Source organism: Lactuca sativa, chromosome 2, assembly GCF_002870075.4.
Source record: "Lactuca sativa cultivar Salinas chromosome 2, Lsat_Salinas_v11, whole genome shotgun sequence".
Lineage (NCBI taxonomy): Eukaryota > Viridiplantae > Streptophyta > Magnoliopsida > Asterales > Asteraceae > Lactuca > Lactuca sativa.
This window is the reverse complement of record NC_056624.2, coordinates 15,826,126-15,853,907: the sequence shown is the minus strand read 5'-3', so window position 1 is coordinate 15,853,907 and position 27,782 is coordinate 15,826,126. Positions and strand designations below refer to the sequence as shown.

At 35.9% G+C, this 27,782-nt stretch overlaps 1 protein-coding gene across 1 annotated transcript; it reads right to left on the bottom strand.

Annotated features, from left to right (window-relative positions):
* Positions 1-1,927: 1,927 nt before the first annotated feature.
* LOC111880900 (alpha-crystallin domain-containing protein 22.3) lies at positions 1,928-4,809 on the bottom strand. Its single transcript, XM_023877314.3, has 3 exons — positions 4,560-4,809; positions 2,464-2,798; positions 1,928-2,372 (listed from the first exon to the last, which is right to left on the bottom strand). The coding sequence occupies exons 1-3, from the start codon at positions 4,574-4,576 to the stop codon at positions 2,128-2,130; spliced, it is 597 nt and encodes a 198-aa protein (XP_023733082.1). The 5' UTR covers positions 4,577-4,809; the 3' UTR covers positions 1,928-2,127.
* Between the last annotated feature and the right edge of the window lie 22,973 nt (positions 4,810-27,782).

Sequence of the window (27,782 nt, the reverse complement as noted above, 5' to 3'; positions counted from 1 at the left end):
GTTTAAACTCAAAGTTGGAGTGTCTTCTTTTAACTTGAGATATTCTTATCACCGGTTGGAGTGTCTGCTTTTGATATAAGGTCAACCTCACTTCACCTTTTCAAATACATTTAAACAAGCAACTAATGGAAACTATTGTCCCTCCTAACAAGCTAGAACCATACGACATGTTGGGGTATCAACTCATTAATTTGTTGCTATTTTTTCAAGATTTCTTTGGAAATTCAAAGGGTAGAAAGGTTTTTACACATCGATTCCTACAAGTCGATAGCGAACCGAAAGCTTTAGTTTTTTTTTTGACCGTAGATATGACATGAATCTTTGTATGTTCCGATTATTATAAAACATCCTTTTATTTTTTTTGATTTTATAACTTATTTGAATAATGACTTCTATTTAGTAGGTTAATGAAGAAGCATGATCAATCTATGTAAAGAAGCTTAAGGAATGATACATCTTGGAGTAGTATTTTGTGCCATAATAAGGTGCTCTGGAAACCAAAACTAAAGCATCAGAGTTGTGTTATTACTTTATAAAATTCCATTTTCTCTACACATGGACTTCCTTTTATTTTGTCTGTCAATTTATAAGTTTTACCTACAAAGAAGTATAAATAGAATTTTATGATAACCAATTAAATAAAAGTATGTTGTTATATCTTGTATTTAATATAATTAACGATTGGAATTTTATAATATGGCTCGAATCAACAGTAAACGAATTGCAGCTTACTTTCATATTATCCCGAAGTGCAGACTTCGACGTTCTAAAGTGCATACGTCTCTCCATACTGACTAAAAAACTAATCAAAACATATGAAGAGATGCACCAAATTATTCTAGACAACGCATAAGGAGAGAAACTCAGTTATGTCTTTCTTTTTTAATGTTTTCCATGTATTTCACATCTTTTGTGTATGTATCAATGTTATAAATGTTTACTTTCAAATGAAATTCATGGTCCCATATAAGGACACCCTATCGACAGAATCCAATAAAAAAAACAAGTCTCCCGACCTATGCAAAGCGTAGGCCACATCACTATTAAACATTATTTTGATTTTTATTTTAATGATAACATTCATATCGAAAACAATTTTATTTAAAAGAAAATAATGAAAATGTTGACACTATGGGTAGGGATGAACTTTTTAATCTGATCTGCTTAGCGATATATGATTCAGTTTATAATTTTTGGAGTTTCGGTCCAATTAGTATGGGGTGTTGGAGATTGTTTATTTAAAGTGTTTATTAGTTTATTGGGTTTGACATTGTTAATAAACAATTTTTAATGTTTGGATAGATTAAAATTAAAAGTGCTTATTTATTTATATAATGAGCTTTTGATAAGTTAATGAATTCTAACTTATCTAAAATAGCTTATGACTTATTTAAATTAATTTTATAAACCCTATTGTAAATGTCTATAAATATCCGGCCCTTATTGGTAAATTTACATCTATAAGCTGAAATTCTCAAACACTAAAAAAAAACTTATCAACTTGTTACTTTTAATACCAAATACCTTAACACAAAACACTTTTTTAAAATTCTTTTTTAACAATAGAAAAACTAATATGCACACCTTCGCAAATATATATAAGTTGCTTTAAAAAATCAAATCCCAAACACTCCTTACGCATGTTTCAAGTATTATAACTTATTTTTTGAATCAACAGTATTCGGACCTAACTAATCCCTCATTTGGCCATGAACACCAGAATCACCACAAACAAACCTCTATGATCACAACCCACATGAGCTTTGGAGTGATATCCAAATTCATGGATTTAGAATCTAATAAGTTCATGTACTCAATTGCCATTTTTTATTGTTTATGCAAAAAGAGCAAACCAAAACCAAATCAAACCATTCTTGCCCCTACGATAAGTAGTATAAATGCCTATTTTAAATAAAAACCCCACAAATTTAAATCCTAAACCTCATTCTTCTTCTACTTTTCTTTTGTTCAATGTGCCAAAAATGGCATAAACAAGAGACAAAACAAGACAAACATTACAACAAGAAAATCCTCAAGGACCTTCAAAAACACAAGTCCACTCTCATCAAAACAACTACTAATCATGTATCTTCAACTCCAATATACATCAATCAATAACAAAATGAATCACAAACCCTTGAGTGGTTTTTTCTTAACAACACCCTCAAGAACACCATTAGCCAACTCCTTCTCTAAAGTCAAAGGGTCAACGGGCCCACCCAACTGGAAGGAAACCGAGAAGTTGCCAGGTGGACAAAGGTTTTGTGTGTGCATCTCAAACACCATGTTGTGGACATGAACTTTTTTCTCCCCTGTTTCTGTTGCCCCTTCAATTGTAATGCTTCCATCTTCTTGAATGTCACATTTAAACTCTGCATTTTTTTATATTATGAAAAAGACATAAATACCCTCCTCATCCTCATCACCAACTAAAAAAGTTATAAGGGTAGTTATGGTACTTACTTTGATCATTCTTGACACCTGGAAGAGCAACACGAAATAGAAAAGTGTCATGAGATTCGGAGATATCAACGGAACCGATAAGCGGTCCAAATTTCCCGCTGGCGGCACCACCCGACACCACCACCCCGTGTGTGGTGGTCTCCAGAATATCGTTCAGTTCTTTCTCGGTGGTTTGTGGCGGCAGAAACACCATGGCTGGCTGATTCTTTGAAACTTGGTTGGATTCTTTTTGTGCCATGTCAACGTCTGAGTTGTCAAGAGGTGGGCCCGTGTATGGGACACAGTTGAGTGGTGCTACAGCTATCGGAACTTGATTTGTCCAAGTTGCGTGAGATCTGAAAATTTTATTTATTAAAAATATATAAAAATTATAATTAAAAGATCATATCAATATATTATATGCAAAACGATAATATAAGAAAGTTGGGATATTTCAAAAACACATATTCATTGGGAAAATCACAATGATAATGTGGAAAAGACTAAAAAGTGATGAACTTGTTGTCTATTTGTGTTTTTCTTTTTCATTTCAAAACCTAAAATGAAAAGCCACAAATTTGAATCCCAAATAATTGGTCATTCACACATACACAACACATAATAAGAGGAATTGGGATCATGAAACATTCCTTATGAATTATGATGAGAAATATTGATTCTTATGAAAGAAGAGGAACAAGTATATCTATAATGGGTCAAACATATAAAGTGATTAATTCAATTATCAATGAAAGGGGTTAAATGGGTTGAAAATCACCCAAATAATTATCAACAATCAACTCAAAAAACAATAAAGATTCGAATTCTGCAATTCACAAAGAGTCTAAAAGAACAAAAAAAGTAAGTAAATCGTGTCAACTACATGTTTCCTCTAACATACAAATTCATTATATATATAAGCAAAATATAGACAACAAATATGAAGGCTTACACATTCTCTTGATGAATGATATTAAAGATCAATTGAAGCTAAAGAAGCAACTTTCAATAGTTAACAGCAAGCAACTTTATTTTCAGGCATGCCAAAGATGCTAAAAGAGAGGGCAAGAAACTCAATTATAAAATAAGGAACAAGAAAAAACAACTTTAGATTAAATTAATCACATACCAATAAAGAAAAGCTGGGAGTTTTTCATCAAATCCGATCAACAATCACTAAACTACTGAACATTTTAAATATCAAAAAGTAACAACAAAACATCAACTTTTCTAAATTTTATTTAGAAATGTAATTATGTTTCTACAAAAATTAAAGATCCCTAAACCAAAATTCACTAAGCTTTTAATAGATAAAAAAGTGAAACACATTCTCCATAGGACCCTCTAATCTCTTTGTTCTTCAAGCTTAAGTTATGGAAGGAGGGTGAAATCCAGTTACAAGTCTCTTTAAAAATATAAAAGATCAGGTAAAACACTAAAAAAATATTATATAGTTTAGAACAAAGGGTACGCAAAAAAGATTATTTCTTGACACATAAAAGAGAAGGTAAAACACAACAGTAGGATAGAAAACCCTAAATCTATTTTAAAAAATGTAAGATTTTGATAATGAATAACAGAGTGAAGAAAAACAAAAGATTTTTTTTCAAACTTGCCACAAATAAAAAAGATTTTTCAAGATAAAAGTAAGCGTGACATTCATTCAAAAAACCAAACTTAATTCAAAACCGATAAAGATTACCATACTTTCTAAAAAGATCAGAATCTAGATTTGTACATCCAGAAGCATGAGCCTTTACAGAGGATCTAACAAACGCGATTTACTCGATATAATCTTGAAAACAATTGCGAAACCCTACACAGTATTAGTAAGAACAAATATTAAAGACAATTGAAGTACGTTTTACAATTAAAGGGTGTAACTTTACTCTTTATTTACTGGAAAAGAAAGTGCAGTAAAAAAAGAAAAAGGGGGGTCAAAAACTGATTCGCCAAATATAGCTACAAAACAAACATCGACAAATTTACACTAAATTGAATACATACCAAAAATAAGAACTTAGGGTTTTATCGTAAATCCAACGAAGAACAATAATCTAAAAGCAAACATGTATCTTGCAGATATCGAATGGTGTTGATAGGGGAAGAAAGCATACCCGTTTGGAGCAGCCATTAGAGACAATGGTCAGAGAGGGTTTACGAAGAGAGGGGATAAAGGGGGTTTTTGAAATTTGAATTTATAGAGATGAAGATGGTGGAGTGAGGCGAAGGCAATTAACAAAAGTGATGAGAGCTCAAGCTTTAAAGACACGATCAATATGATAACATGGGTTGGTTTGTGTTCTTTGCTAGGGCTCATAGATTGAAATTGATGCTTTTCCTCATGCCTTCGGGCTTCAACGTTGAAAACCATTTTGTTTTTTAAATCACACGTGGATTTCAAATGATTTTTATCAAATTGATAAAAATAATTAACAGAGTAAGTTACATAAATAAATGGTCTTCTGGTTTGTGGCATCTATGGTCCTTACATCATTTTTTATTTTATTTCTTTTATCCATTTAATAATGAAAAATTAATAGGGAGTCCATTCATATTTAACTACCATTTTCATCATCTTCGGCCGTGATCAATATCAATACAAGATGAATTCATAACAATTGCAAACACAAAATAAGCAAAATCTGATCATTTCAGTAATCTCTAACCTTAATTTAAAAACAAACTAAACTCAACCCCTCGCATCCCAATTTCCAATCCCCTTCAACTCCGACCATCGAGACCCAGGGTTTAACCCATCATGCAAATGGTAAATGCCATCACGTGAATTTAGGTTTTGTTGATGGATTATTTTGTAAAATTTCAATGGAAAAAAAAGGAAATTGATATTTATTTCATGAAAACAATTGACATAAATGATTATTTATCAACATAGAAATCATAATTATGTAAGAGGCGTTGGAACCTATGTACACACAAAATATGATTCAAAGCTAAAATGAGAAAGATAAAGGAATAGTTTGTTAACATTATGAAGTTATAGTTAGATGATTTGAAACTAAGAAAGCTTAAGAGGTTAAGTGCATATATGTTTGGTTTAAATGGGAAATTGAGTAATCTAATCATTTTTTGGGTTATTTTAAAAAATATAACTTTTTTATTTTTGCAAAATAACCACAAATTTCGGAATGGGTCGTTCCGGAACGTATTTCAAATTGTTTTCGGGTGACCCAATCCATTTAATTGGATACGGAATACCTACTCTGGATCAACTGTATATGTTTCGGGATTTTGAATTTAAAATCTGGAATATAATTTGATGCGGCGATTTTATTTTGGAAAGGCTCATTCCGATTTCGACGTTCCGAATCGATTTCGACACGCAACTCCGATCTCCGACACCAATCTCCGATACCCATCTCCAACATGGAAGACGAGCACTGTGACCCCGTTATTTTACGGGTATGTTCTTCGTTTTCTCTTTACATAGTTTCGTTGTTTGTTTAAGGTGCCTATTTTTCTACTATTACTGTTCTAGAATTCATAGAACACCTCTGGAATGAACTGAATGTAGGAATAATATTCCGGTAATGTACGAAAACAAACAAGAAAACAGAAAGAATTGAGGCATGTGTTTAATACATTGTCCTTAAAACAAATTTGCCCGCTACCGGGTGTTTGTTTCCCAGGATACAATAGTTTGAAGTGGTTCTTCTAGACCACCCGAACCCTCAATAAGCCTAGATTTTACCTTCGATATAACAAGAAAATGAAGAAGACAAAAATGAAGAAGAAGAGATTTTGATTGCATTCTTGGTGTGTCTCAGATGGTATTTATACTATAAACCATAACCAACAAACAATTAAATTATCATTAAAACACAATTTGTAACCGACATTATATTTAATATCATTCTTAATTACGATTTGTAACCAAAAATTAAACATCAATTTTCGATTATACTTCATTCAACCTCTCAACTTTGGTGATTAGTTTCAATTCACCAATTATTTTTCCAACGCTAAAAATGTTCTGAAGTTTAAATTAAAGATGTCACTGTTCTAGGATCAACTGAAAACTAGTTTAGATGTTTAGATATTGTTGATTTACATCGAAATGTCATGTTCTGGATCTTAATATGTCATCCCAGAAGCCTCCAGAATGCAAGGAACTGTTCTGGAACACGATGAACTCGTCCAGAACATGAGGAACAAGTCCGAAACTGGTCCAGAATATTGGTCATTCCCATTTCAGAATGAAGTGATAACATCTTTTTTATTTGTGCAGAACGACATGGTTTTTGATGCATCAATTACACTCTCGTGTAAACCCAAAATCGGTGGGGAAATTCTTGCGGCATTTAGAGACAGGCTCAAATGCGAGACTATGTTTTGGAATACATGTTTTGGGAGGTGGTTAGACATTCCTAATGTACATGGGGATCATTTGCTTCTACATTACATCTTTTACCATGAAGTTGTTACCGACCCCCGAAGCCAAGTACAGGAAATGATTTTTGAGATTGGGGGTTACGAGTTGTCTTTCGGGAAGAAAGAATTTTGTCTCATCACCGGCTTCCGGTTTGTTGACTACTTTCCTGCTTCTGCATCCGGAGTCGCCTTCCATTTTCGTGCCTTTCCTATGGTCCCGACGAATGTCTCAGTCAAATTAGACCATGTTATGAAGGTGTTTACACATTCACCTAATGAGTTATTGGATGAGGATGCAGTCTGTGTATGTCTTTTGTACCTACTAGAGAATGGTTTCAATGTACGGTTGGTTAAATAGCCTATTACAGAAGAGTATTTTGGTTTGATATCCACCCTTGATGAATTCAACAGGTATAATGTCGTCTATTTTGTAATTATTAATTATAGTTACTTATCATAACTAATATTTTTTAGAAATTTAATTGTTAACTAATTTCTTATGTGCCAGATATCCATGGGGGAGGATAATTTGGGATCAATTGTGTAACGCCTAGTTTCCGGTATGAATTTATTTTTCCAATTATTTATATTTTTCTTGGAAAACTCGGCGAGTTGGAAGCCTCAACTAGGCGTGCCGAGTTGTTTTTGGCCGCGAAGTTTAATGAGCCAACTCGTCGAGTCGAGGTGCCTCAACTCGGTGAGTTGGCAGCTGGGAAGGAAACCCTAACTTTTAGGGTGTTGCACCCTATTTAAAGGTCTTAAGTCCCTTGGTTGGCCTCCTTACCTTCCATTCTTGAGTGTGTGAGCTTAGGGAGAGCCTTAAGTGTTCATTTTTGGTGCATGTTGAAGGAGCTAAGGAATTGGTAGTTGTTTGGCTTGAAGAAGAGGCTTTGTATCAAGAATCACTAGCATATTTGACAAGTTTTTGAGGTATCAAGTTCTCACCATACCTAATAGTTGCTTAGATCTCTTCTTGGGTTAGACTGTATGCTTTTAGCCATGGTTGGGTGGTTGATGGGGGAGTAGGACGTCCTAAATGTTTATTCTTTCAGATCTAAGATCTACATGAGCTCTTTTGGCATAAAGGTGCCAACTTTATGGTCTTAAGGGCTTCATGTATTCATTAAGTCCTTCTTTTGGCCTCTTTTGAGCATTTGAGCCTCTCTTAGTCATGCATGAGCGTAAAGTTGGAAACTTTATGCGGCCTTTCAGCTTTAAGGGCCAGATCTACAGTTTAGGGTTATGCCTTTGGTAATTAAGTGCTTAATGATTAAGCCATCACCCTTTTAAGCCTAGGGTTTGGGTTTTGAACCCATTTTGGTGGTTCTGAAGGGGTAAAGTTGGAAACTTTACCCTTCTGGATGTCATTTCAGTTGAGATCTGAGTTGTGAGGCTCTTAGTTTCGATAATGGCGGCTTAATGAATTAATATGTTGGATTTTTGGCGAACTTGGTGAGTTTATTAATAAAATCGGCAAGTTGGATCGGTTTCTTCCCGACTTGGCAGACTAATGGAGAAACACGACGATTTGAAGGACAACTCGGCATGTTAGGTCAACTCAGGTTGTTGACTTTGACTTTTGACTTCAGTCCTTGACCAAGTTTGACCTATAAGGGGCTTTTGGTCATTTTGAGTTGTATTTAAGGAAATTGTTTCTATTTAGGGGTTGAGTAGAGTCGATATTCGGAGCCAGGATCTGTTCAACTATCATTATGTATTTGTGGTGAGTTCCCTTACCGGGTTTAGCGGGTCGACGGCACCAATGCTGACCCATGTTTATGTTATGTTGTTAGTATGCTAGCAGTCTTTGTGATTCTTGCATGTGTCTGTGTTTATATATCTTCTGGGCTAGGGTCCGATGTCGGGCGGGGTCCGATGAATATTTGTATGCTATGTATCTATGTGATTATTGCATGTGTATGTGGTTATTCGATATATGTTATTGTTGTTGGAATAGTGTCTAAGGCTGTAACTATATTAGTCAAGTATTTGATCCGGTTGTGCATAGTCCTTTTGGGTTGCCTTCACCATAGCAACTTGATAGATTTAATAAGAGAGAGTAAATATTATTAATATATTATGGGAATAATATAATGAATAATATATTGTTAGAATTAATTAGAATTAATTTGGTGACTTAAAGAGATTAATTAAATAAAGGGGTATAAACTGTCAATTGTTTGATAGTTAAACTTTGAACTGTAAATCCATTTGGATATGGTATGGACGAATCCTAAGGGATTTACGATAGCTAAAATCGTCCATATGAGTTATCTAGAAATGGATTTGGATAGCCTTAAGAGAAGATTATCTGATAGGGACTTATCTGTAATCCTTAAGGAGTCTACAAGTATAAATAGACCCTATGGCTGATGGAATTCGATACTTAACCTAAAGTAAGGAAACTCTGGTCGAATTCCTCCCCTCTCCTCTCTCCTAAATCATCTTCCTTGCTATTGGTGTTTGTAAGCCATTAGAGGAGTGACATTTGTGACTCTAGAATCTCCAAGACAACAAGGTCAACAAGGAATTCAAAGGTATGATTCTAGATCTGTTTCAATGTTGTTATTTAACCTAATTAGTAATTAGAAGTCTTGGATTCAAAGCATGTTTAATTAGAAAGCCTAGATCCGAGCATTAGGGTTTTGCATGCGCACATAGGAAAGTTCTTATGGCTAAAACCCATCAGTGGTATCAGAGCCTAGCTTGGTTTTCTTTAAATTGTTGCTTGATTAACTGAAACAAACATGAAAAATTCGATTTTTAGGTTTCTGAGTCATGGACTCGGCGAGTTCCAAGGTGGACTCGGCGAGTAGGCCTGACTCGGCGAGTCCCCTTGTGCACTCGGCAAGTCCAGGCGTCAGGAATGGCCAGATTCGGGATTTCTTTGTAATTATCTTATCTAAACTTTCCATAAACTAATTAGATCAATGTTAATTCGTTTTTCTGATAAATATAACTGCAATCTTGATCTAATTAAAGATATTTATCATATAATAAAATATTTAATTTCCTTATATGATAATTAATTAATTATTTTGATTATTTTGATAATTATCTTAAAAGAAATCTTGAATAAATCAAATATAGATAATTAGGATATTAATTGTTAATTGGAATTATTTGTTATTTGATCCTCCATGTTTTAAATGTTTAAAACTTGCCCTCATGTTTTTGAAATTTATATTTATGATTAAAAGTTTTTAATTTAGACAACTTAAATTTCAAAACCCTAGATTTTAAAAGGTTTAAAATACAACCCTATACTAATATGATATTACTAGTATAATATATATATATATATATATATATATATATATATATATATATATATATATATATATGTATGTATAACTAAATGCTAGTCTTACCGTTAGTAGGCCTCATTCACGAAGCCGATCTATAAGGTGGGTATAAGGTTGCGGCCTATAAAATGGCGCTTAATGGGTGTACACTCACACCCACCGCTTGTTTGATTGGTGGAGGGTCGTTAGCCGAACGGGTAGGATAGGGCAACCTCATCCTCTCATTAAAAGTATAATAAGAAATATAAAGTAACTACACATATTTTAAAATTCCCAATCTTAGTTACTTTAGGAAAAGTGAATTGATGCAATCCCATGAAATTACACTTTGCACCTTGCTAAGAAGTTAGTGGAGCGTGTGTGGTTTACCGGCACACTAATTGGTTCTAAGCGAAGGTGGCAAAGGGTGATTCATTGTATATCATAGTTCGATGGAGCGTGTGTGGTTTACCGGCACGTCGAATAGGTGATCGTTACAATGAAGGCACCATGTGAATTTGCATGGTAATTCACACCCGCTTTGTGATCCTCGGCATCCCAGTCACAAACTAGAGGGGCATATCGAGATTTAAACATGCCATTGAATAGTTTCAATGAATCTCATCTGAACCTAGGAATTCTCAAAAACACTTAGGGCTAATAGTTTAGGTTTTTGTGATGGAGAATTAGTGAATCGTCATTCACTTACCTTCAATTTATTTGCATGTTAGATTACGGCATCCCTTTTCTAATATGTAAATGTCATTGTTGGATCCTAGCCCTAATTTTTCTTATTGGGTGATAATTAGGGATTCATATTCTAATCTATCCTTGTCCTTTTCTAATTATAGATGTCGAACGCAAACAACGTTGCTGCTAGTTCTTTCACGTTGATGAGCCTTTGCCAAAAGGTCACCTTCGATGGAACAAACTTTAGCGAATGGATAAGATACATTCGCACCGTTGCTCGCTATGAGGACAAGGAGTATGTCCTTGATGAGAAGCTCGAGAAAATCAACACCGAAATCGCTACTCCAGCCGAAATCACCGCCTTTGAAACTCATGAGCGAGATGCAACGAAGGTACATTGCATCATGATTGCTACCATGAACTCCGAATTCCAAAAGTCCTACGAGGACATGTACCCGTACGAGATGCACCAAGACTTATTGGAGAGGTACCACCAAAACGCGAGACAAGAGCGGTATGAGATTTTCACTAACATGATTTCCGCGAAGATGGGTCATGGAGAATCTCTTACCGTGCACTTGCAAAAGATGCAAAGGTATGTTGACCGCCTTCGCAAGTTAAATGTTGACATCAGGGAAGACTTGGCGATCGACATGGTGCTTCACTCTTTGCCTCCGATGTACAACCAGTTCAGAATGACCTACCACATGAACAAAGAGGAGGTCACCCTAAGCAAACTCCAAGGTCTCTTGAGAGTCGCTGAGAGCAACTTCAAGGACAAGTCTGTTGCACCTACTCCCAATTCGCCCGCTGCTCCTGTCTTGGCTATTGGTCAAGGAAAGGGAAAGAAGAGGAAAGCTTCATCGAAGAACCATCGCAAGGTGAAGGCCCGAGATGGTGCCTCTTCTAGTGGGACCAAAGTTGATCCCGCTAAGCCCTGTCCTAACCCGAAGGAGGCAGAGTGCCACCACTGCCACAAGATAGGACATCGGAAGAGAAGCTGCCCAGAGTACTTGCAAGCAATCAAAGAAGGAAAGATCAAGCCATCTTTCGCAGGTATATACGCAATTAAATCTAACGATTCTAATCATGCTATTTCTTGGGTCCTTGATACCGGTTGTGGTTATCACATTTGTTCTAATGTGCAGGGACTAAGAAGAAGTAGGGATGTGGAGCAAGGAAGGATCAATCTAATCATGGGGAACAGAAGATCGTCGCCTGTAACCAAGATTGGAGTGTATTCTTTAGTGCTTAGGAATAGTTTGGTTTTAGATTTGAACAATTGTTGCTATTCGCCAGAAATGGCAAGAAACATCATTTCATTTCATGGTTTATATAGAAAAGGATTTAGATTTTCTTTTAATAATGAGAATGGTTCTATTTTGGCTTATCTAAATGGTGTCTTTTACTTTGAAGTTATACCATGTAATGGAATATATGAAACTGTTATGATTGTTGATAACTTAGGAAATGATGTTTTGAATATTGATTCTTCCACTAGTATGGATAAAGCATCCTTATGGCATTGTCGTCTTGGACATGTCAACAAGAAACGCATAGCCCAACTCCAAAAGGATGGAGTGTTGGAATCATTCGACCTTAGGGAAGATGACACATGCGAGTCTTGTTTACTTGGGAAGATGACTAAGTCACCCTTCACGAGTACATGTGATAGGGGCGAAGGTCTATTGGACCTAATACATACCGATGTATGTGGACCGTTTAGATCAACCACGAAGGATGGGAACCGCTTCTACGTGACTTTTACCGATGACTATAGTAGATATGGGTATATCTACTTAATCAAGCAAAAGTCAGAAACCTTTGAAAAGTTCAAAGAGTTCAAGAATGAAGTGGAGAATCAATTGGGCAGGAAAATCAAGATGCTTCGATCCGATCGAGGAGGAGAGTACCTAAGTCTTGAATTCCACAATTATCTCAAGGAGTGTGGAATAGTTTCGCAATTGACGCCTCCTAGGACACCGCAGTTGAATGGTGTGGCAGAAAGGCGTAATCGAACCTTATTGGATATGGTTCACTCTATGATGAGTCGTGCTTCACTACCTATCTCTTTTTGGGGGTATGCCTTAGAGACTGCCGCCCATATCCTTAACCGAGTCCCTACCAAAAAGGTTGCCAAAACACCTCACGAGATGTGGACAGGGAAAGCTCCCTCGTTGGCACATTTCAAGGTTTGGGGTTGCGAGGCTTTCGTAAGACGAGATACTCACGACAAGCTTGAACCTCGAAGTGAGCGATGTATTTTCATCGGCTACCCGCAGACATCCTTTGGATATCTCTTCTATAGACCGAAGGACAATGTAGTCTTCGTTGCGAGGAGAGGAGTTTTCCGAGAGCGAGAACTCATAAGCCAAGGAGACAGTGGGAGGCAAATCGAGCTTGAAGAGATTCAAGGGTCGATAGATGAAGGAACCTCTACCGCTGGCACTCAACCCGAGGAGGAAACTCCGGTTGAACCGATTGACGAATCCTTACCTCTTAGACGTTCCAATAGAGTTAGAGTTCTACCCTAGTTTTATGGTTTTCATATTACTACCGAAGGGGACACGTATATTAGTGATGGTACACTAATAAATCTTGATGAACCTGATAGCTATAAGGAAGCCATGGCAGGCCCGGAGTCTGCGAAATGGAAATAGGCAATGGATAGCGAGATCCAATCCATGTATGATAACCAAGTTTGGAATTTGGTTGATAATGTGCCCGGACGTAAGACCGTTGGGTGCAAATGGATCTTCAAGAAGAAGACCGACGTGGATGGAAATGTGCACACATATAAAGCGCGATTGGTTGCAAAGGGCTTTACTCAAACTCCTGGAGTTGACTATGATGAGACCTTCTCACCAGTTGCGAAGATTAAATCTATTAGAGTGATGCTAGTTATTGCCGCATTTCATGATTATGAGATTTGGCAAATGGATCTCAAGACCGCTTTCCTTAACGGGAAGTTGGCTGAGGATGTTTACATGGCTCAGCCCGAGGGGTTTGTGGATCCGAAGCATCCGAATAGAGTGTGTAAGCTTGAGAAGTCCATTTATGGACTTAAGCAAGCATCTCGCAGATGGAATCTTTGCTTCGATGAGAAAGTCAAAGAGTTTGGATTTGTACGAAGCGAAGACGAGTCTTGTGTATATGTCAAAGCCAGTGGGAGTATAGTAAGCTTCCTCGTTCTATATGTCGATGACATATTACTCATAGGAAACGACATCCCGATTCTGCAGGAAGTTAAGTCCTGACTCGGGAAGTGCTTCGCTATGAAGGACCTCGGAGAAGCTTCTTACATTTTGGGAATAAGGATAGTGAGAGAAAGAAGTAAGAGACTAATTGGACTTAGTCAGAACACTTACTTAGAGAAGGTACTAAAACGTTTTAGTATGGAAAACTCAAAGAAGGGAGAATTACCGATACAAAGCAATGCCAAGTTGAGTAAGACTCAAAGTCCGAGTACCGAAGCTGAGATAGCAGAAATGAGCCGAGTACCATACGCTTCCGCAGTTGGCTCAATCATGTACGCTATCACTTGTACTCGCCCTGATGTAGCCTTCGCTTTGAGCATGGTTAGCAGATATCAAGGGAATCCTGGCAAAACACATTGGATTGCGGTGAAGAATATCCTTAAGTACCTTCGGAGGACGAAGGAATGGTTCTTAGTCCTCGGAGGGAGTGATGACTTGAAGGTGCGAGGGTATAGTGACGCCAGTTTTCAGACCGACAGGGACAATTACCGTTCGCAGTCGGGCTGGGTCTTTACCCTAAATGGAGGAGCAGTGACATGGAAGAGTTCCAAGCAGGAAACCGTAGCTGATTCAACGTGCAAATCAGAGTACATTGCAGCGAGCGAAGCGTCGAAGGAGGCGATATGGCTAAAGAACTTCATCGGTGATCTTGGAGTCGTACCTGCCATAAAGGAGCCAATGGAGATTTTCTGTGATAACGAAGGTGCGGTTGCCTTAACCAAGGAACCGAGGGATCATGGTAGATCAAGACATATCGACAGAAAATATCATTTCATTAGACATCATGTAGAAGAAGGACAACTCGTAGTAAAGAGGATATCATCAGAAGATAACCCAGCAGATCCGCTTACGAAGGGACTGAGTAGGGTTAAGCACTTACAGCATGCTAGGAGTATTGGGCTGAAGGATGATATTAACATAGATTAGATAGTATTAGAAACGTGTAATAGATAAATGTAATTAACATTTGATGATTAAATAAAGGAGTTTTATTTATAAGTAATGTTACTGTCTTATGTTAATTGTTTAACTATTGTTTCACTTTGCATGTTTTGACTTCCAGAATAATTGAAATTATTAGGAATAATAGAATTGTTCAAATTGTCCACAATCGTTCATATGTTGGAAGTAGATATGAAGGAAGATTGTCATGAATTGGTGTGTAGATTGTCTAAATGGTGTTAGACATAGCAAAGGGTTGCTGCAACGTTCATGAGTGCTTATGAACTAGTTTTGAGCATTGGAACAAACCTGCGCTTGCTGGAATCACCTTATGGAATAAGATATAAAAGGGTGATCGCAAGACGATAATATCATATAGTCTTAAAACCTAGATATATGGTTTGTTATTTGTTAATTGGTTGTACATTGATAATGCGAAAACGCATCAGTAAATCGGTGTTATAAAACGCATTGTTGTGTATAGTTGGTTAATGAATAAGTAAATGCATATAAGTCGAAGTTTATCTGTAACTTTTATCTAAGAAGGTAAAAGCGATATCTCGGCCGCTCGATGATTTGATTTGACTTATGTGCCGGGCCCGGTCAGAACTAAATTGATGTGTTCGATTAAGTTCTATGTCAAATAAATCAGAGATCGAGAAACCTAAATGCTTGACTAACCATTCCATAGGATTGTCAGCATGATATCTAACAGAGGACTGTACGTTCCCTTATCTGAAGGACAAGATTGATTAGATCAGAGTTTGACAGCGTCTTTGAGAGCTACGATTGCAAACCGAATTGTACTTGTATAATTACTAGACTTATCCAAGTGGGAGACTGTTGGAATAGTGTCTAAGGCTGTAACTATATTAGTCAAGTATTTGATCCGGTTGTGCATAGTCCTTTTGGGTTGCCTTCACCATAGCAACTTGATAGGATGATTTAATAAGAGAGAGTAAATATTATTAATATATTATGGGAATAATATATTGTTATTTGATTAATATAAGTCATAGAATTAATTAGAATTAATTTGGTGACTTAAAGAGATTAATTAAATAAAGGGGTATAAACTGTCAATTGTTTGATAGTTAAACTTTGAACTGTAAATCCATTTGGATATGGTATGGACGAATCCTAAGGGATTTAGGATAGCTAAAATCGTCCATATGAGTTATCTAGGAATGGATTTGGATAGCCTTAAGAGAAGATTATCTGATAGGGACTTATCTGTAATCCTTAAGGAGTCTACAAGTATAAATAGACCCTATGGCTGATGGAATTCGATACCTAACCTAAAGTAAGGAACCTCTGGTCGAATTCCTCCCCTCTCCTCTCTCCTAAATCATCTTCCTTGCTATTGGTGTTTGTAAGCCATTAGAGGAGTGACATTTGTGACTCTAGAATCTCCAAGACAACAAGGTCAACAAGGAATTCAAAGGTATGATTCTAGATCTGTTTCAATGTTGTTATTTAACCTAATTAGTAATTAGAAGTCTTGGATTCAAAGCATGTTTAATTAGAAAGCCTAGATCCGAGCATTAGGGTTTTGCATGCGCACATAGGAAAGTTCTTATGGCTAAAACCCATCAATTGTATGTTGGGCGGGGCCCATTTTACTGAAATCGGCTCGATGTCGGGCAAGGTCCGATGTCGGGTGGGGCCCGATGATAGGGCGGGGCCCACTATATGTTTATTGTATGGTTGCTATGTGATATTTTGGAGGATCTCACTAAGCTTTGTGCTTACCATTTCCAGTTTATGTTTCAGGTACTTCCGGTTGTAAATGGAAGAGCTCGGGATGATTGCATCGCACACACCATTGAGATTCTGCTTATGATGTTTTACTCTGATTTATGGCACTTGATACATTGGTTTTTATTTGAATGTTTGAATGATATTGGAAAATACTATTTTATCTATTGTTAAAATGAAATTTTTGGGAGCATATCTTTGGATGCTACAATTGTGCAAAAATCTATTTACTATATTCAATAAGGTTGGCAAACTTATACATCCAGACAAATCGAAAGAGAACGAACCTCAAAAATTGACCTACACCCTACGTGGGTTTTTATACGCTTTTAAGGTAAGTATATGATGAAAATTTTATTATTAGTATTATTGTTTTCTAACATTCTAACAATTTTTATTTATTTGTTTGCTAACATTTAGATATGGATTCTTGATACTTTTCGGTGAGCAATTTGTTTGGCACCCGACAACAGAATGTGATCCTTCGAGCTGTTGCATGGTAAAAAAGGAGGCCTTTACAAAAGACTCACTACAACTATTTTTTACAAAATGAAGACGTATGGTCTCTTTAATATTTAAATATTTATTTATTTTATAATTTATTTTTATTTATAATTTTATAATTTATGTTAGTAGGATAATAGACTCGTATAGAAGTTGGAGCTGACAAAAGATGAGATGCGTGTTGAATGGTGGATGGTTAGCTCGGCGTGGATTGATCGCTCTGATTTTCCTGACACTGAAGTTCACAGGGTACATTCCCTAAGACCATCACCCAAAAGCTCCCCTACCCATGAGCCTCGAGAAAAGAAAGCACATATAAATGATCCATCTCACCTGCCACCACCACCACCACCGTTGGTTGCTGACCCATCAACTTGATGGGCTTAAAATGCAATAATGCGGATAAATCCTTAACACTTAAGGGTACATGTAACCTATTAGATCTATGTCAAAACACTACTAAAATAACCTTCTATCGAACAACAAGAAACCTATGAACCCTAGGTATTTTCAAAAAACATAAACAAGTTAAGGTTTACATACCTTTTAGTTATTGTAGTAAATAACTAGTCAAAAAACTTCTTGAAATACTTTTGGAAGTAAGAACCACAATTGTCGTGCCTCTAGTGGTTCACACTCAAACCCTAGCAACCAAGAAAACTTAAAAAGAAAGGATAAAAGAGACAAATATAAGAACTTTTATTGCTTGGAATGCAACGTTTTTTGTTGGAAATCTTAACTTAAATTAACCTAAACATGACCCTTATTTATACTAATAAAACTAGACTCCTAAAATACTCGTGGCTATAAATTGTCCCAGAATGCTGAATTAATCCAACAAAAGTAAGTTTACATTATTAATATTAAAAAGACGTAATTGATGGGTATGTATGTAAAAGAAAAAACAGAACAGAAATATACGACCATATTCGGAAGTTTTAAACGAACTGAATGCTATGGGCGATGGCAGTCTTGTTCTCATAGATTTGATCAAGATATATATATATATATATATATATATATATATATATATATATGTGTGTGTGTGTGTGTGATTTTATTTGTTTACTCTTTGATATTTATCATGCGGTTGTCATAAACTCGCCATTCTCTATAACAGGAAATCGTTTTACTTCTCCTGCATGCATTTGTAATATATTTCACAAGGTAGCGTAAGAAGGTAATTCAGCAATTAATTAATTAAACAGGTTGTTTCTATAACTAATTTGCTATAAACATTGGACCATCTTCATCACTACAAGAATCTAACCCTTTGCAGACGACACCTATCCAGACGACATATGCCGTCAGCAAAAGTCGATCTATAGAGACGACATGTCGTCTGGACAGAGTTTTCAAACACTAACCATATGTCGTTGACCAGAAAAGCTATACAGACGACAACTCGTCTGCATAGGCTCGGCGCAAAGGGGCAAAATGTTGGCGATATATCGAATTTCTATACCGACGACATGTCTTCGGGAGGAGGAATTAAAAACATATTTTCGATTTATTTTAATTCTGTGTCACAGAAAAGGAATACGATGTCGTTTTGGTCAGCCTATGCAGACGACATGTCGTCTCTATAAGGTGCTTAAAAATTAATTTTCATTTATGTTTTATCTGGCTTGCAGAAACGGAATACGACGTCGTTTTGGTCAAGCTATCCGTTCGAGCGACTGTACAGAGCGACTGCTAAAGAGCTTATAAACAACACAAACATGACGTGAAAAAGTATTTTGATAAGGTTGGTGGATATAATGACGTGGAAGGTGCAAGACAATGTCCATCGGATGATATGGACGACGAAGCTTGGGATAACATGATTGATCTTCTTTTCTTGGATGATGGTTATAGGAAGCAGTGTGAAGAAGGTAAAGAAAACAGGTCCAAACTTCAATTTACGAGCTCTTATGGAAATAAAACATATGCAGGCAGACGACTTAAAGAGGTAATTAAATTTATTTGTATATTATAAAATTTTTATTAACACTTATATAAATATATTAATTGTTTTTGGCTTACTATAGAGAGAAAAAGGACAAGACCTGCAACATATCGACGGTTGGAGACAGATGCAATTTAAAGAAAGTTGGGGTTGGTGTACACCGCAAGCAGAAGTAGTTTGGTAAGTAATAAACAAAGTTAATAAGTTGTTTGATAAATATGTTATTATTTTTATTATAGTTAGTTTAAGGTATATTATTATTATTTTAGTGTATAAATTAAGACAACCCGAAGTTGTTCCATCGTCGTAACCCGTTCCGTCCGTAAAACTCGTCTGTAGCAAATTGTTCTGATTTCGTTTTTGGATTAGATCAATTAATTTAAGACTTTTATTTTGACCTTGTAAGTATCCAAACACATTAGAAACACAAGTAAACACCTCAAACTAATAAATAGAAAAATTTTAGTTTCGACCATATCGGGTTACGACAACTTAACCGGGTGCGACCAAAAACCTCGGTTAACGTCGGTATCGAGTAGAATTCCACCGTGTCTCAAATTCAAATCATATTTAAAGTGGATTAAGCCTCATTTGAAGCCTTTTCAATCTCTCTCTCTCTCTAACCTCTCTCCTCAAATCCAACTTGTTGATCCAAAATCACTCATTTCAAGCTTCAAATCACCAAGGTAACTATCCTAGCTCCTAGTATAACATCTTTAGCCTTCAATTTCGAGTTCAAATCATGATTTAGGACCAGAAACATGTGTTTACGGCCCTAGAACACTCTTGGGTCGTGAACACATATAAATGGGGTTTTTGAGCCTTAAAACCCTTCCAAACCACCATTGGAGCTTAGATATGGCTTAAGGACTTATTGGATTGGACTTAGAACACCTTAAACTCAACTTTTGGGGAGTAAACATAAGTTTACTACCCAAGAACATACTTGGTCCGTAAACTCCAAAATTAGTCCCTAATATGTTCACATTTCATTCCACTGCCTTGAAACCAAACCTAGCATCACCCCTAAAATGTTACTGTTGGGTTTTTAGCATTCTAACACTCCTAAGTGTACATGCAACCCTAAATACCTTGGATCTATGTTTTCTCTATTATACATGCAAATATGAACATCCAAGGTATTATCCTAATCTAGCATACAAAACAATGACTATAGCAAGATAGAATACATACCTCTTTGGTGTAGAAAGTCTTCATGAAGCTTGAGTGCCAAGTGCCCCAAGTGTGACACCTCAAATGGTTCATACAACACCAAATACACTTGGAATAACTTAGAGAGAATTCTACACTTCATGAAATCGGCTAGCCCTCTCTAGAATAATACTAGTCGCCGATTTTGCCAAGAATAATATCTTTATATAGTGTTACGATTAGGGCAAACCCCAATTGTCATGAATTTCCATTTCCTTGGATCCATGGGTTCAAATACACCATGGAGCATCCATGGAGCATCATATGGGTTTTGGCCCAACTAGATAATCCATGGAGCATTAGCCCACTATACATGTATGGATGATTTACACAATCAACCCATATATTTAATTAGTCTTCTTTTGATCACTTAATTAATCCTAGATTAATTCTCGATCAATACTAATTAAATAATCTTATTATTCTTATTATTAATATACTAGAACTTATAATATATTAATAACTATAAGTGTCTTATTTCTCTCATTATAGTCTATCCAAGTGCATGATGCCATGCAACCCAAATGGACCATGCCGGGTCGGGTCAAGTCTTACCAATTATAGTTATGGACTTAGACATTAATCCAACAGTCTCCCACTTGGATAAGTCTAAAACTATTATTGCGTATGACTTCAGGAACCAACTGGCAATCGTAGCTCTCAAAAGCTTCTGTCGAACTCTGACCTTGTAGATGAACTCTGACCTTTGTCAATGACTTGTCCATTAGATAAGGGATCATATATTCCTCCATTCTAGATATCATATGGACTGAGACATGGATTATAATCATTCTCTCTATCCATTTGTTGTTTCCCGATTTGCGATTTATGACGACTGACTAATTGAACAAATCAAATCAGTCCTGGCCCGGCCGAGCACTTCCATTTGTCATCATCAAATCATCGAGGGGCCCACAGATATCGCTTTTATCCCGAAGGTAAAAGGAACGGATAAACTTCGACTCATATGGCTTGTTCTACTACTTGTTGAATCATACATAAAAGCACGTTTTATAGCACCGAGTTACCAAATGCGGTTTCGTGCAATCAATGTACTATCAACTCATAGTAACAACTCATATCTCTAGGTTTGTAGAATATAAGATATTATCGTCTCATGATCACTCGTGATAAAATCCATGAAGTGATTCCAATGAGCGCGGGTTGAATCCAATACTCAGAACTTATGAGCACTCATGAGTGTTGTAGCCCTTTGTCCAACACCTTAGACCTCTACAAGCCAACCCATGACAGTCTTAATTCATATCTACTTCCAACATATGACCGACTGTGGATGGTTTGAATAACTTAGTCATTCCAAAAGAATAACCTAGTTTATTCGGGAAGTCAAAACATGCAAAATAAAACACAATAATAATTGAATCCAATATGGTCTCAGAACTTATGAATATAAATAAAACACCTTTTATTTATCACCATATGATTACACATTATTCATTGTATACTGTTTCAGCTATCAACTTTATTCTCGAATTTAACACAATAGTTGTCCCATGCTCCAAGCATGTACACTATGTTTTCTAAACACTAGTCATGCCATACACCAAGTATGCATACTATGTTTGTCTATGATCTTTACTTTGTGAACTAGATCAATTGAACATAACTTCAATGATTCTCTTTTCACACTCCCATATCCTTACCGCAAATGCAAGAATTCCAAATTGATGCCATTTGCTGAAATCTGTTAGATTCTAAACTTATATGCATTGATCCTCTTGTAATGATTATGCACAAAGTCATAAAGACTTGACAACAAACATTACAGAGCATTCCAAAGGAGATCAACTCCTTGGAAACATCCTTCTTGCATTAAGTTTCCTTAATCTTACACAGATTGAAAATCCTAACTTTGAAACATTTCCAGATTCCATTTTGACTATCACTTCTGAACAAGAGTTGCCTCCTTACAGACTATGTCAATATGGTCCTTCCAGAATTATCACTATACTTCCAATTGTCCTTGAGTAACCAATCTTTGGTAAACCTTAGATTGTCCTCGACAATTGTTTAATCCTTTTAGTCATATCCAGTTCTAAACCTTTTCCCTTCTTAATGCCCCAGACATTTGGAAAATTTTAGAAAGGATGATTATAGCACATGTAATCGATCCTATATCCGAAGCATATGGAACACGATTCATGATGTCTCACATAAAGACTAAACCAGTCTTTTGCTATAATATGTCCATTTTTATTTGCCAAGTTCTCATAATTCAGATTATGAAAAGGGATGCCGTAATCATAATCGAATTTTAGAACGCAAATAATGGACCCACATACAGAATTTCCATATGTTGAGCCATTCCAACATGAAATTCATATATATATATATATATATATATATATATATATATATATATATATATATCCTTGACTAAATGATTAAAACCTCACGATCTAAGCTTATAGATTTGAGATGAAGTATAATTTCCTCTCCCTTAATTATAGCAAAACAACTTTTTCCCAATTGAAACTTTTGTTTTCTATAATTAACATTGCTAACTTGCAATACTTATCATAATTATCATGCTCCCACTAACATAATGATTATTAGCATAACACTTATGCTCCCACTAGCTTTGACATGTTCTCAGAAATCACCTGGACTTCTAGAAATCAATACTTCATTGACTTTCTTACCAAAGTTCAGATTTCTGATACTAGATTGTTTTGATAAAACTTTATCAAAATCATACACCTTCCCTTAGATAGCACACTTGTGTGTCTAAACAATTATGAAGAGGTATGCCGTAATCATAATGGTTAGACCTTTTTGCCACTTCTCACAAGTCCAGGTTAGTGTGCCGGTAAACCACACACGCTCCACTAACGACTTTGAGAATGCAAATATCACAATTGCTATCTAGATAAAATCTACTTAGTGAAAGTGTTTCCTCACCATCATTTTCATGAATCGGAGAGAAACCTTATGACACTTAGATTTTTATAGTGTATGAGTTCCTACCCATATGAAATTGTCAAAACCATAATCACAAGACAAAGATAATGACAAATCCAAAACCATATGGATTGAACTCAATCTTAATTTCTAGCCACCTGGCAGCTCAAGGGCCTACCATTGCTTCCAAGTTGTTGTGCAACAAATTGAGAACTCTAAGAACTCATATGCAAAACCAACTTTAACTGGAATGGGCACAGAATATGTCAACACGATAGGTTATAAACCTCAAGTTGTGTGCTAGAGAAGAACTTCAGGTTTTATTCTTGATTAGTTCTTGAGACTTTCAAGACCTTTAAGACTCCCACTGTCCTCTTGACCTATAAGACTTCCTTGTAAAATATCCAAGAGATAGTGTGGATTCTAATCAAGACAAACACTTCACACAATTGGCCTAAGTTGGTCTTTGTTTTATCCAAAACATCACAACTTACCAATTTCAAATGTACAAGAGTAGAAAACTTTTACTCTTACATTTGACAAGTGTTTTAAACCTTCTTTAAGACATGTCACTCAAGTTACAATCTTGGAGTATGACTCTAAGACTTGTATTGGAACGAAGTATGACTCATCTTCTTGATTTAACCATTTCAACAATTCAAGATCCCTCTTCTTAGTCATAAGAATGCACTAAGATTTCCTTAGAGAACTAATTGTGATATGGTTTCTTAATCATTAAGATGATCACAAAAATGATACTAAAGTACTCTCTCATCTTTTCAGATTTGAGAAACTTTTATCCTTCTGCCTAATTTGATTCTTCTTATTCGCTCTGCCTTACATTGGAACCATTTCCAATGTCTCAGAGTTACACTTAAGCTTGTAAGTATAATCATATTTATTGAGCTTTAGTAAACTATGACGAATAGTTTAATCAATCTTTTTGTGGTGGACTTGACCAGTGCACAAGAATGTGTACTCGATCCCTTAGTCCTTTACTTGACTCACACATCCATGTGAACAAGTAATTAGTCTTAATTTTCCAAAACTTGAAAGTTCTCATTCATCATGCTATACAACTTGCATGATTCCAAGTTCCGGTCCAATTGAAACTTGGGTGATGAGAATCTTTCCTTATTTGGTAAATCTAGACATTACCACAAATGAAAGAATTAATTTCATATTTCCACTCTTGCTCTTAATGGAATCATATAAGCAACAATTTTTCCTCAAATGCCATTGTAAGGATATTTTAAAATAAATAAAATCAAAAATTTCCTTTTATTTTAAAACTTTGCGGAAAAAAACTTATCCTTACAATCCATATGAAAACTTGTTGTTATCTATTCCTAAGCAATATCTCATAACTCCTGAGAAGTAGCTCAAGAATCCGATCTTCAAACTATGTGATAGAAATCCATCTACGCCATCAGATTCAGCATATTCTTTCTTTAAGTTTCTTCACTTTTCTTTCATTCTTAAAACATCACCATGTGACCCAGTCACATCATGTATCAAGAATCTCATAATAGAAACTTAACAGAGTTAGATAGTGGAATTTACCTGAAGTAGAGTCAAACTTATTGACTTTAACATCCTTAGGTAAATTTTGGCAGCTTCGCAACCAATGCCCCTTTCTTTGGCAATACAAACATATGGACCCTTTGATAATGGTACACAGGACTATCACAGACTTAGCTTTTCTCTTTACCATTTGGTCAACCGAGTTGACTATGGCCGATCCCTTTTCATTGGGAAGAGAATGCTTTTCTGGATTTCCTGTGTCACTATTGTCAATGTCCATAAAGTTTTTAGGAAGTTGATCTTAGCAAACAGATAAGATCATTAAGGGTCTTGTCATAGTCTGTTTCATAGGTGTCCTAAAGGAACTCACTATGTGACTTAGAAAGTGATTGAACCACCAACTTTCTCAAGACTTTGACACCCAACTCTCCCGGCTTGTCAATATGTGACTACATCTCCAAGATGTGACCACACCTTGACCTTGCCTTGCCAATAAGGCTTAAGTGACCTTAAACTTTTCAAGAACTTATGGGTTAGGGAGAATAATTGGAGGAGGAGAAAGAAGTATGATATCCCTGGGACATCATCTTCATTAGGAAACCTTGTTTCAAGAGATTCGGAAGATCATTGGTGTCTAAACCAGACATCTTTTGGGAGATATTCAAGATAGTTGATTTTAAAGTCCTTAATATGACACCCAATATGAAATATTAAGGCTAGGACCCAACAAACTATTTTATAACTTAGAAGAGGTATACCGTAATCCAAGCTATAAAATATTTGAAGGTAGGTGAATGACGATTCACCAATTTCCACCAAGATAAACGAAATGTATTATTAGGTTTTAATTGGTTTTGAAACTCCTAGATCTTTGAGATTCATTGAACTTTTCAAAGGCATGTTTCAATCTCGAGTGTGCCCTTCAGGTTTTGTGACTGGGATGCCGAGGATCACAAAACAAGGTGTGAAGTAACCATGCAAATCACTTGGTACCCTTAATAAATTACCCCTTAATCGATGTGCCGGTTAACCACACACGCTCCATCGATACTATGATAAATATTAAGTCACCCTTTACCTACCTTGTTAAGTCCAAGTTAGTGTGCCGGTTAACCACACACGCTCCACTAACGACTTAGACAAAGTGTAAAGTGTAATTTCATGGGTTAGCACCTTATTCACATTTTTCCTAAGTAACTAAGATTGGGTATTATTAAGAGTTTAGTTACTTATTATTATCATTAATACTTTTAATGAAGGAGAATTATAGTCTTGTCAAACCCGTTCGGCTAACGACCCTCCACCGGTCAAGCAAGCGGTGGGTGAGAGTGGACACCCATTAAGTTGCCATTTTATAGGCAACAACCTTATACCCACCTTATAGACCGGCTTCGTGAATGAGGCGTACTAGCGGTAAGACTGACTTTACTCTTATACATATATATATTATTAACTTATAATATTATAAGTATAAGGGTTGAATTTTAACTTTTAAAATTCTAAGGGCTAACTTGGAATTAAAGTATTCATAAGGAAAACTTTTCAAATTCCAAAACTTGAGGGCAAGTTTTGAAACTATTCAAAACTAATTAATTCCATAACTTATGTGTTTAAAGTAGTTTTAATCCAAAAACTCTTCATATTCCATAACTTGAGGACAAGTTATGGAAGACTTTAAACTAATAAAAGAACTAACTTTTTCTTTATTTTATAACTTATGGATTTAATTATGGTTACATATTTTCCTTTAATGAAGTGACTCTTGAACTTCCATAATTTGAGGACAAGTTATGGAGTCATAAAAAATTATTCAATGACACAAGACTCTTCATTTTGTAACCATTGCCAACTATTATGAGTTTTATGAGTCTTTAATGTGACTCTTCATGTAACTTGAGGACAAGTTACACAAACACATTTTATACTCAACTCTTAGATTAAAATGGATTGAAAACAACTCTTTCAATTAACTTTTCTATTAATCTAAGCAACTCATAAGTACAAGATAATTCAAATCAAACTTTTTCATGTAATTAGTCTAAACCTTAAACTAATACAAAACATGAATCTATTGACAATTATCTTTGAAAATGGATTAGCATGAACATTACCACATAAAAAACAAGTTTATAAGTCCTAAACATCTTTGGGTAATGTTCCTAGTCCAATTCTAGCCAAAAACGTCGAATATATGCTGTCTGGGGCTCCAACTCGTCGAGTGCACGAACCAACTCGGCGAGTTGGATGCATTTTGCCTTGGACTCGGCGAGTCCATTCATGGACTCGGCGAGTCTGCTGGGCAGACAGCATCAAAACTCGATTTTCCAGCTTCTATTGCAAGTATAACAAGAAAACAAGCCTAGGCTCTGATACCACTGTTGGGTTTTTAGCATTCTAACACTCCTAAGTGTACATGCAACCCTAAATACCTTGGATCTATGTTTTCTCTATTATACATGCAAATATGAACATCCAAGGTATTATCCTAATCTAGCATACAAAACAATGACTATAGCAAGATAGAATACATACCTCTTTGGTGTAGAAAGTCTTCATGAAGCTTGAGTGCCAAGTGCCCCAAGTGTGACACCTCAAATGGTTCACACAACACCAAATACACTTGGAATAACTTAGAGAGAATTCTACACTTCATGAAATCGGCTAGCCCTCTCTAGAATAATACTAGTCGCCGATTTTGCCAAGAATAATATCTTTATATAGTGTTACAATTAGGGCAAACCCTAATTGTCATGACTTTCCATTTCCTTGGATCCATGGGTTCAAATACACCATGGAGCATCCATGGAGAATCATATGGGTTTTGGCCCAACTAGATAATCCATGGAGAATTAGCCCACTATACATGTATGGATGATTTACACAATCAACCCATATATTTAATTAGTC